Below are 12,874 nucleotides of genomic sequence, written 5' to 3'. Positions count from 1 at the left end.
ATCTTACGCATGTTATACTGATCTTGAATGGAAACATTTTATAGCAAGAATGACCATTTTAACTATATTGTAGATATATTTTCCATATTCAGATCTACTTCTATAGTATTTTGAATGTTTTCACAACTTTCCTATTCATAAGCTGTGAATTCAGCAATGTTGATTCAGTTACCTTGTCTGGCTTAGCCTGATGTTTAACACTTTCAGCTTGTAATCTGCGACTGGCGAATTCGAATCCCGTCACTGAATCTAATGTATCTGTCAACTCCACTATTCATTGGTAAAAAACGTAGCAAATGAATTGGTGATGGGCAGTGTTGAGTAACTGTCTTTCCTCTATCTTACCATCTCAAAATTAGAGACGCTTTGTGCGAAATTCAACTAATAAGTAAATAAGCTTGGTTTATCTTCCCTTGATATAATTATATGATGGCGATAGTTAAAGTGGTTCAACCTGATAGGCAAGTCTTCGAGCTACATCTTTTTCTGGAACATTGTCAATTATGTTTCGAAAGCAAATTATTCTATAGCTTTTAAGGCCTAATAATTGTAGGGAGTAGTAGACTTATATAGGACCCGTAATGACATTTAGTTTTTCTCATGTAAAGTGTATGCAATCGTACTTAATTACGCACGTATGTATAAGGTAGAAAATTGTTTTTACTTCTGCAAATACATGAGTGAGTAATCACACTTAAGTCTACGCCTGTGTAGAAGAGGTGTTGTTGTTTGACAATTTTGTTCTCCAAGGAACCTTAACGATTGATTCTTGTATTCTAGTGCTCAGAAATTGTATTAACAAAGATATTTAATTGTTAATATTATATTAAGAACTTTTATTCATTTTAGTCTCTGTTCAAGTAGTTGTTGAACAGCTTATTCAGTAACTCGTAATATAGTTCTTTTACTTCCATTCAATACAGATATTTTTTTCAGTTGCAGCACATGTGACTATCAGTTGCATCTGAGATGGAATTCTAGCAAGAAAGATTACGTAACAATTGCTGATGTGATAACAATATACTTTATGTTATAAATGTAGGCATGATGTCTTTTATGTTGTTACTGTTAACATTTTTCACGGGGTTAGATTTCTCCAAAGTTAATAAGTTTCATGTTATGTTATACAGGGCCACGAAAGATACGGAAAACAATAGTATGTAAGTATTTAAAATTAGTTGTGACGTATTTCAACTATTGACGTCAGCTAAGGTAGAGTGAGCTCACCCGCTTTCGCTCGTGCACAGAATCACGAGGATATATATATACATTTCTCAGCAACACACGAGCTTACAGAAAGGCTTAAAGCTGAGCTTTCGAACGTGTCTGTTGCCGGAATTTGCGGTTTTTGACGACGGAAAATACAAACTGAAGATTGTGTAATATCGTAGCTTCTAGACATACCGACTTAGCAGTTATTTGTCGTAAACATAGAATACCGATGTAAACATTTTTGCTTTAATAGTTTATTCTACAATGGCAAGGCGAAATCTACCAGTTTTATCTTTTTATAAAACAATGCTTTTGCTCTCACGGATTATTTGTGTTTTCAAAGGTAAGATTTAAACGCCTTTTTGAAAGATTATATTAATCTAAAAAGAGTTTTTCTTTATATTTATCACAGCTCGAAATTGTTAGCAAAAATATTTCTTTGGTGAAATCAAGAGCTACAAAATAAAATAGAAGAAAATATAGAAAGGACTTTTCATTCGTTTACTACATATTGAACTACAAAAGACTTGGAATGTGTGCGAATATTCTCAATGTAAATTTTTAGGACTGATATATTAATATTAGCTACATTAGAACAAAAACTGGATTTATATATTTCTGACATTTGAAACATTTCCTTTTTACATGAGGCCTATCGATTCGAATAACTCATGACGTTTGTTGAACGAAAGTTATTCTGGTGCTGGGAGTTCAAAATCGTCACGTGGTCCGTCAGGTTGAGTTTTTACGTATAAAATAACAAAAAGAATAATGACGAATGATACGTGTATATATATATAATTTAACTACACGGATTTATCACGTGACACAAATATGCTATTCACAATTAATGCACCTTCATGAGACAGTATATATTATAATGTGGACTAGACTGGAAAACGCTTATATTTTTCTTTCATGTTCAGTATTTCAATATTTAATATTTTTTGTGAATGATAACAAATGTATCATATCATATATTGTAATTAGGCTACAGTTTTTTGGCTCTATTTTTTAATCTGTTGTTCATTTTATTAAAACGCAGTATCACAGGGGCATGTATTCTGAGTTACAACGCAAGAAATCGGGTTTCGATACCCGTGATGAGGAGAGCAAAGATAACCTTGTCCGTAGCTTTGTGTTTAACTCCAAACAAATAATACATTTAATTTCTTCCATTAGTCTTTCTATAGATGCATGCAAACAAAGCTTAATATGTGAAAGTATAATAAACGTTTTCGTCATGTAAATTTGACTTATGGAGGTGAATGAACTTATGCATAAAACCGACTATTCATAATTACATTTTGGTCTAAAATCTGCATGTTTCTTCAATTATTTCACAGCAAACGAAAAATATATACACTAATAATGTTCTTCAAACGAAGAAAAAGTAATCCCTCTAACTTTACCGACAAATACTATTACATTAATCACTGTTAACAGGTTTATAATGTCCAAAATGAAAATGGAAAATTTTCACATGACGCTTGCGTATAATTTTGTAATTGTACATAATAGGTAGTAACCGTAAAATGTCTAATGGTATTATTCATGAAAAAGTATGGCTGGAGAATAATATGAATTAATATATTATTTCGAAACATTTCGCTAGTTAATTGCATCTACATCAAATTGCGCAGTGACAGTTGTAACGATGAAATGCGTTATAATTTATTATAAACTATTTAGTAATAAAGATAATAATTTATTATAAACTGTTCAGTAATAAAGATAATAATTTTCTATGCGTATAACTTCCTGATGAGAATATAAGTTTTATAGCACACTTCTTTTATATTTAATTTTGGCTGAACAAGAAAAGTGTGATTGAAAAAAAAAAAAATTGAGGGTTGAAAATTGCGTTTTACGCCAAAGGTTTGAGGACAGGAAATATACATTTTCGTGACAACATTCATTTAAAGAAGGCCAGATGTTTTTGATCAGGATGATTTGAATGAACCGCGAGTAATCAGCAGGCATATTCTGTGGGTCCATTAACCTTCCTTTTGAAGTGGACATTTGCACATTAATCAGAAAACATTCTCGCTTAGCCGACAAAGTCATCAACCGTTTTGTAGGAGTTGCCCATTTTTCAGCCACGATGATCGATTTCAGAGCTTTCAAAGCTATGTGGGTAGAAATTGACTTTCAAATGATAAGACAGTTAAGAAATCGTATTATTCAGTATCCAATTTTTGTTTTTCTTGTTTTTTCTTTGGGCAGAGAAAATTGCGTTATATGTTACATTAGAGTAGGGAAGCTTAATCAAGAGCACTTTTCTATGAAACTATTTATTCAAAAAGTTCAGTTCTCATTCAAACACAAAAAAACATCAAAAATGTTATACTACAAAATGTTTAAAAATCACTATTTTGAAATTTACTTATTATTTATATTGTTTATTCTCAGAAATAATCGTTAAGCTATTATGACCTATAAATATTTTAAATCTAAAGTTTTAACGGTTTCTATCATTTTTATTATTCGGTAAGAATAATGCAAATTCAGAAAATTTAAGTAGCGAAAGCGATTTGTTTTATCGACTGTTACGTACAAGCTCTATGATTGAAATTCGTTGGTAGGCTTAGCTCGCAAACGAAACTGTTTCTCTTCTGGTGGGTCAGTAAGTTTATGGATTTACTAATAAATTAAGAGAATCACTACGGTGGACGGAGCGCAGATACCATAAGATAAACCTAAAAGGAAAACAAAAAGTCCCTAACTTTAAAACTTCTTCTCGTATTTTTGATATCTCTGGCTGACTAACACTTGCTAATTGTGTAATTGAACAACAGCATCAACTTAATAACTGATTGACTTACTAACTAACTCTCTGATTGATTCACTTGTTTATTTACACATATTGTGGTATGCTGGAGGGAAGAGTGACTTTCAACTTCTCACTTGTTGGAATATTATGATTCCATCCATGCATTTTCTTCATTCATCTCTGGAAGTATTTCTCCTCTTTTTCTTCTTAAATCAGGTTAAACAAATTGTAGCAGTAGAACCAGTGCTGTTCAATACACTGTAAGTTTCCTCATTAGTAAACCCGTTGTCCTGTGGATTGATTCCTTTAAATAATACATCATATTTTTCTGTTAGAGTAGATATAATCTTCACACTTTAATGCCAAAGACTGATTGATCACTGTCTTGAATCTAATAACCACGTTTTTCAAGCCTATAACAGTTTTTTTTCTTGTCATCGTTTAGAAGCAGCTTCTGGCGATATGTTCTTTTTCTTCCGTCTGGTTTACTTCCTCTGTCCTGAGTAAACAACTCATTAAATGAGGATTTTGCCATCAGTTCATGGCAGTGTATTCCTTTAAGTTTCAATGGAAACATTTCTGCCATATGGCTTAATTATGTTATTCTAAGTTATCAGTTGTCTTGTGAATTATTGAATTTTCTAAGCTATTTGATTTTAAAAACCCCTAATTTTCGGAGGATAAATTTATTTGTTTATTTAAGACTTTCATAAATTCCAATTCAGTTGCCAAACGGAAAGCTTTTATTAACGGTGAAAATGTATTTTGTTTTAACCTAATTCACATAGTCTCAACTATTATGACATACATGTATTTGTCGCGGACCTATAACAATAGAGTAAATCTTTTCACATCTTTAAAGAGTTTTCGTCCGTCCTTTGTTCCTGATCTATGGTTTGAAAGCATTTTTAGTGTGTCGTTCTAGACCTATTTCATAAGGCAGCCACCAGTGGTAATTAGTTGTTACGGCTCTCAAGTGGAAGACTGCTTAATGTTTTTAAAGCAAAGTCCTTTTAAATGGGCAAAGTCTTCTCATTTGTTTGGAACTAAGCACAAAGCTACACAATAAGCTATCTGTGCTCTGCCCACCACGGGTATCGAAACCTGGTCCACAAACATACCGCTGGGGGCAAACAGGGACACACAAGGCTTGTTGTTTACTGTATCATTTATTCACTCTGGAAATAGTTTTCAAAATGAATTTGGTTTGCTTTTCACGGTATTTTTTTCCTTAAGCTGTTAGTTTCTGAACTCAACAACACTGTTAAACAGGTAGTTAAATTTCGAAACTTGATGAAGCAATAATGTGGTTAATGTAGTACAGAAATGTCTTACAGATATAGTTGGCACAGCAGTCGTGGCCACAGGTACAGAACATATTCCAAAATTAATCCATTTTTGGATTGAAATTCATGAACAGATGCTAAGAGGTTAGACTAGTTTAGTTTCCAGTTACAAATTAATTTTCCAGATGCTTTAATATTTTATTGAGAGACCGATGATATGGATTCGAATAACTCTCATACCAAGCCTTTCAGCCGTAGTGATGTTATAGGTTTTCGGTTAATTCCACTATTTGTTGGTATAATAGTAGGCCAAGAGTTTACAGTGGGTGCTGATGACTAGTTGCCTTCAATTTAGTTTTACACTGCTAAAGTAGGGACAGCTGGCTCAGATAGCTCTCGTGTAGCTCTGAGCAAAATTCAAAACAAACAAACAAATTTTCATTGAATCTTTGTTTTGTAGAACCTTAATTTTGTTGTTATAATATTTTTGTATATCATAAAGTCTATTTGTAGTTTTTGAATTTGGTCATTAGAATATTTTGGCACGTCACAGATCTCTATTTCTTTTTTATACTATTTGAGTTTTCCTGCTATAATTAATCTGAATAGCTCCAATAGCTGCTTCCATCTTGTTCTCAGGTAAATTTATTTTTCTCTTAAGTTTTCTTGAAACCACGCGTCTTTTTGTCTTACCTCTTGATTTTCTTTTAAAATTCTGTCTCATTCTTTTTGTAAAATAATCTTCTTTCTCATTGCGTTATATTGTGTTCTCTCTAACACATAACATGGAGCTGATTATTCGTTGCTAAAAGAATAACCAAAGAGTTGGTGAGGGGTGGTGATGACCAGCTACATTTCCTTTAGTCTTACGCTGCTAAATTAGGAACAGCTAGCGCATATAACCCTAGTGTAGCTTATATATATATATGCCCTGTATAAATAGCTAAGCTCGTTATATTGGATTCTAGGTACGTTTGAGAATAAGATGCAAGATAACACGACCGTTAGCTAAAAAATATTTAACCATGAACTTGTACGAATGATATAAAGGGATAAGATTGCTTTGGTTTGAACTTTGCACAAAGCTACACGAGTGCTATCTGCGCCAGCTATCCCTAATTTAACAGTGTAAGGCTAGAGGGCAGGCAGCTAGCTATCACCACCCACCACCAACTCTTGGGCTACTCTTTTACCAACGAATAGTGCGATTGACCGTAACGTTATAACGCTCCCACGGCTGAAAAGTCGAGCATGTTTGGTGTGACGGGAATTCGAACCAAGGACGAGTTGAGTACTTTAACCACCTGGCCATGTCGAGCGAAGTGGGAAGAGAAAATTAGGAAAATCTTTTACAGTTTCTTTGTAATGTTTCTCTGTCATGTTGGATAAACACTTTTACAGAGGTAGGTTTTCACATGCAATGAACAGCAAAAATGCGTAAATTTTCATTACATTAAAGAAATTACTGTATTATAGTTCGCGGATTCGAATTCCAGTCGCACCAAAAATGCTCACCCTTTCAGCCGTGTGGGCGTTATAACGTGATAGCCAATACTACTATTCGTTGGTAAAAGAGTAGCCCAAGAGTTGGCGATGGGTCGTGATGACCAGCTGCCTTCCCTCGAGTCTTACACTAGTAAATTAGGGACGGCTAGCGCAGATAATCCTCGAGTAGCTTTGCGCGAAATTCCAAAACCAACAAATAATAAAACTGTATTACAGTTTGTTATAATGCATTAAGATATTTTGTATTCTGACTAGACGTTTTACGATACAGCGTAAAACTCTGCGTTTCAATTATCTTCACAAAATTTTGCGTACATTAGAAATCTGAGTTAAATTTACTAAAAAAAAGCTCAGACAGATTTCACTTACGTATTGAAAAAAGAGGAAATTTTCCGTCACTTAGTTTTAATGAACAAAATTATTTTTCAATTGCAGTGTAAAAGCTTTGTCGGTGAATTATGAAAATAATGATTCGAGAACTAACTAATTTGTTGTTTATTTATTATTACTTTCGTTCTCTTTAAGTTATTGTAGATTGTTCACAAAAATATGTGTTTTTTTTGTATTTTATTAAATCCGTACATAGTTTCAGTTTTCATTTCTTTCACTGAAGTGAAACGTTTCTTCACTGTATGCAGTAAGGATTAAAACAAATCTTAATTAGTGAAAAGCTGAACCTTAATCTTATCTTCTTATTTAAATAAATTGTCAAAATTCCTAACTTTTATTATCTGAAACTGTAACAGTTTGATCAATAGTTCTAAATGGATTTTTGCAATTTATTTCTCAAACGTATCGTAGGAGGAACAAACAAACAATGGATGAAAATAAAATAAAAGACTAAAAAATATCAACAACTTCATATACAGACAAGCAGCTAACTAGGAAATGATCTTAGAAGTGTTACGTATTCAACATATTTTATTTCTAGTCATTAAATATTAAGTCACTACGATTCAGACATCTATGTAATTAGATGAAGCAATCACAGGAATATGAAAATAAAAAGCTTATAAGATGCTTATAAGCCGAAACGATTTACGCAGATGAATGCATTACACTTTCTTCTATGACAGGAAGAAGATAAACAAAAATGAAATGTTAACTCTTAGTTAAATTTTCCGAGTAACTTTAAGTGAACCATTTCAAACAGTTTTTTTCTTATCACCAGGTTACATTAATTCTATCTTCTTTGTTTTAAGACATTCATTAAAGCTTATCTGTTACCTATTAGTCTCGTGAAAGATTGTTATTTAAAAATTCGAAGCATCACCACTCGCTTGCCAGTTACATTTGCAATTTTAATAAACTAATGCATTTGATTTTATATGTCAGTTACATTTGCAGTATTTTCTGAAGTAATGCATTTGATTTTATATCTTATAATTAGGTCCATTAAGATACATGTTTATGCAGCTTATGTTTATGTAAATGCAGCTTTCCCTTTACTGTGTTGTTTTATTTTACATCGATGTCTCAGTATATCATTTTTTTTTTACTTCTTCGTGTTAATATTCAGACTTATCTGTTAAAGCACTGCTGTATAAGCTGTCAGTCTCTCAGTTATCAAAACATGTAAAGGGTGATCAGTATTTGTCTTATTGCAACTGACGTGTAGGTCAGAGGTCTGTGTTTAAACACGAAAATAGCACATTATCTTCATTTGTATGAACAGTTTTGATTTTACCGACAACTCCATGCAAATGCTCAAAATACATTTCGCAGAAGCACGTGTAGTTGTGAAAGAGACTAGTTTCGTTTGCATTTGTGTATTATCTTTGATCACGTGCTTCAAAAATACTTGGATTAGAGGAAAATGCATCACTTAAAGTTCTTAGAATGTTAGAGAATTTTGTAGAATAAAGTAAACGTATGTGCTCGGCCTCTTCTGCGAAATCGGTCTTTCATGCGAGAACCAGCATGTTACTGGATATAAACATAATTTTCGCCTTCACTCTTATGGCGTACCCACGTCCTTAAAGAACAGAAATTAATGCATTTCGCAAGTTTAAAATAATTATATATAATATTAATTTATTCTTTAAATGTTCGTCGGTATCTCTTCTAACATGCAAGGAACTAAAACAATATGACATTTATAGTTCTGTGCGATTCAAAACACGGTATCTAACTTATATTTGGTGCTTTAGATAGAATAATTCACAAAAGTCTTTATTTAAAGTAGTATTTCTTTTTATGTCACTAGGCTGCGATAATTGACGACCTTATAACATAATTCTAGAAATACAAGAACAAAACACAAATATTTGATAGACAGAATATGCTTCATCTTAATATAAATTTCGGAATACTTTGACAAAATATAATTAAAACAGAGTTAAATAGTTGTCCACATATACTTAATACTTACCATTTTGTAAGTAAGAGTTTTTCACTTTATCTGATGTACATAATGTTCCCTGGAGTTTAGAAATATTCGATTAAATGTTTTCTAAGTTAACTTTCAACAAAGTTAAATTTGATTGTCCTCCATTGACTCAGTGGTAAGTCTTAGAACTGATAACTCTAATACCCGAGTTTAGATACCTGCCATGAACAGAACACCGATAATTCAATGCGCATTTTTGTGATAAGTAACAAACGAGAAATAAAGTTTGTTAAGTAGTTCCCCCTGGTGATGAAAGTCTACAATTATTTCAGGGATATAATTCAGTATATGACACAAAGATAACATATTTACTAACTTATGTTCTCCATCGTAGACATAGCAGATAGCACAATGTAACTTTGCTTTAAATAAACAAACAAACTTGTTTGCGTGAGTAATCACATACTCAGCTTAGAAGCTCACGTGATCCTTAAGTGTTTACACGCAGTCCTTATCTTAGCGATAGCTGAAAGTATTTAATTTAGCTTGACTGTGTGGGCAACAGAAATCTACCTTCACATGCGAAATACTTGCAAAGGAGCTTGGAAGTTCACCCACAAACGTGTCACATGTAATCTTAAATTTTAGTCCAAGGTAGCAGAGGTGAACATTGCTTTGTCACCAGCGGGAAAAGATTTAACATTTTTCTAAATGATCGTTAAGATTCACTGTCAGCAATGAAATGTTTGAGAAATAAATTCCAGCAGAGGAACATTTTTTGTTTTTGTTTGCGAAATGTCGACGTTTTAGTCCACTTCACACATTTGAATATTAGTGTATTCAAGCTAGTTTGTGTATCACATTTTTAACGTGTTCAGTTCAATGACGTTGAAATTACTATAGATCACGGAATCACCTCATACCATACAGTGTAAAGAATATGTCTTTAAATGTCAAATTTTAAAGAAGCTCACAATACTTACAACAGTGTGTTTTTGCATTCTTATACTCTCTTATAGTTCAGTAAGTATATTTATGTATCATACATATATACAAATAACGGAGTATCCATTTCATTTTTGATTGCGAAGAATTGGGAGGATATTTTGAAGTTGATAGTTTAAACGAATTTAGAAAATTATGTAGTAAAACACTTTCACAATTGCGTTCCATATTTATTCATTGTTTAGGTGCTAACCCAGTAAAAATCGTTGGTCTTGACGTTCCACGCTGGGTTCCTAATGGAACAAATCATGTGATCTTGGATTGTGAATACCGGTACACTGAGAATGATCTGCGACTGGTAGTAAAGTGGTTTTTTAATGACGACTCTGAGCCAGTCTATCAGTGGATACCGCAACTGGAGAAGAGACATGTTGCTGAATTCCTGCACGGAAGGTTGAACCTAAACTACACTGCTAATTCTGGTGATAGATATTCTCGATACCGAGCCCTGTACATTTTGAACCCTTCGATTGAAATGTCTGGAAAATATACATGTCACGTGGCGTCGTTAGCGGGACAGGACTCTAGACATGAAGAAATGCTAGTTTTCGGTGAGTATTAAAAATGTTAGTCTCTTTTTTTTTTTACCATCAGTAGAGGTTTATAAGAAACGTGTTATACTTTATATTTTCAGTTTTTTTGCTTCACTAACTTTTCTTTAAACATGATTCTCCAAATAGTTCAGCTGTGAACTTGAAAGCTTACAGCACTATAATTCGGTGTTAGATCCTTGTAGTTGCTCATTTTACAGCTTTGCGCTTAAAATTAAATTAGTTCTTAAAAGATGCTATATAAAAAATAAAGAAAACTTTTCTATAGAACAAGGATCCCTTTGGTAAACATTCAACAAAAAATATTAAGATGTTATAAAAATATATAACAAAGAACGTTTTTTTTTATATAGAGTATAATGGAGCTTGCGATGTATACTTTCAAAGCTCTGATCTCTGAAACTTCTGCACCTATCATTACCAATCATAACTGGGTAATATTTTTATAATTAGTTAGTGTTTTTATAGCTGAACACTACATAAAACAGTTGAAATGTACACAAAAATGATATGCTTCAGATTTAACCAATAAAAATGACATGAACAAAGGAGTAAGTTTCAGATCTGCCCGTCCCCCGCTGGCTCTACGGATTTACAAATCTAAAATCAGGGGGTCGATTCCCCTCGGTGGACTCAGCAGATATCCCGATGTGGCTCTGCTATAAGAAAACACACACGAATTTAACCAATACAAATTATAAAACAAAGAAGTAAGTTCCAAATATAAAATAATCAAAATTATTTTTCTTTTGTGGAAATTTCGTGAGCGATGTAATAGAAAAGGGGTAGCATTGTTCAGTAACCTCTCGCATTGGACGTATGGTTGCGAGTTCGAGGCTCGCCCACGTCATGCCTTTGAACAAGACGGTGATTTTACTGGTTCAACTCTATCCGTGGTATGATGATTAACATATGTTAACTGTGAGTTAATCAGCGATTGACGGGTATCCAATCAAGAGAAATGTGTTATCGATTTCATCCTCTTGTATGGACTTCAGCTCCAGATCCAATGTGACGTCTTGGAATTTAACTTAATAAAGCCAGTACATGTGCACGTAATAAATATAAGCCTAGATGAAGCACTCACATAAGAAACAAAGTGTAATAAACAGATATCAAAACACATTATAACAATTTAACAAACAAGTCCGTAGTTCCCTTTTACATTGTGCCACCTTTTTATCTCTATAATCCAACTTATATTTTAAGATAAAAGTTGCCGTTTTTAAATGTCCAGTTTAAAATTCAAAGAGCCCTGCCACAAATATTAGAAACCAAATGTAGAATTGCTGTTATTTTGTGAGATATGTTTTGAATTACGTTTCAAGTTATTTCCTTTAACAATTTAAAATCGCAAACAGTTGATGACGACAGAAAGGTTGTTAATAAAACTTCCAACTCTGGTCATTCCAAGTTGTCAGAAAGATGTTTCATAGGATTAAATATGGGCTCTAGAAAACCATTCGAAAACGATTACTTTGATTGTACATATTATATAGTTGGAAGTATTATCCTGCTGGAATTAAACATTGTTCTGTTGACCAAAATGCGCTACAATAAACCTTGTCTATTTAAAAATAATTGCGTTTCCCTTCGCTGGAATCCTCCTTATTATATCATTTTCACGCATGCCATTTAAGCGATGCATTCTTGTATGCATTATGCCTATTTGAAAACAAAACAAAACGAGGTAAGACAAACAAATTAATGCAAGTGTAACTTTATCAATAAAACTGCACTTGCGTGTCTTTATTGAATAAGACAACATGTAGGGTAAACAATAAATAAAGTAATGTTATTTATAATAGTATAAGTACTAGGCAGTTATAAGTGTTCCGTATAAGACACGGTTTAACGAGTTAAAACAAAGAAACTTACACAACGAACTCTAAAACGTTTTATAAAGAAAACAGTAGCTAAACGTAGCAGCCCAAGAAACGAATCGAAGCTACATTATTGCAAAGGAAAGTATATGTAAAGCTATAATGAAGGCTAATTTGGATGATTATCTTGTACATCAAGTCTCATAATTTTGGATACTATTTAATTAAATAAAATACTATTTGTAAAACACTCCGGCAGATTATAATATTCTATAGAAAATTAGCACATGCGGTTAAAATTACAGTATCGTCCAAAATGTTTGCACACTGTTCTATACTATGTTACTGTCCGCATGCATGGAGTAGTTATTGAGTAAATGCCCGCGTAG

The 12,874-nt window shown here is 32.8% G+C and overlaps 1 protein-coding gene across 1 annotated transcript in view; it reads left to right on the top strand.

The window, feature by feature from the left end:
• The first annotated feature begins 1,283 nt into the window (after nucleotides 1-1,283).
• LOC143239438 (uncharacterized) overlaps nucleotides 1,284-12,874 on the top strand; it is a 59,462-nt gene continuing 47,871 nt past the window's right edge. Inside the window, exons 1-2 of the mRNA XM_076480495.1 lie at nucleotides 1,284-1,555; nucleotides 10,297-10,662. Coding sequence (XP_076336610.1) covers nucleotides 1,477-1,555; nucleotides 10,297-10,662 — 445 coding nt within the window. The 5' untranslated portion in view covers nucleotides 1,284-1,476. The remainder of the gene's footprint in view (nucleotides 1,556-10,296; nucleotides 10,663-12,874) is intronic.

The sequence above is a fragment of the Tachypleus tridentatus genome, chromosome 13 (assembly GCF_004210375.1).
Source record: "Tachypleus tridentatus isolate NWPU-2018 chromosome 13, ASM421037v1, whole genome shotgun sequence".
NCBI classification, from domain to species: domain Eukaryota; kingdom Metazoa; phylum Arthropoda; class Merostomata; order Xiphosura; family Limulidae; genus Tachypleus; species Tachypleus tridentatus.
This window is presented reverse-complemented; position numbering and strand designations above follow the sequence as displayed.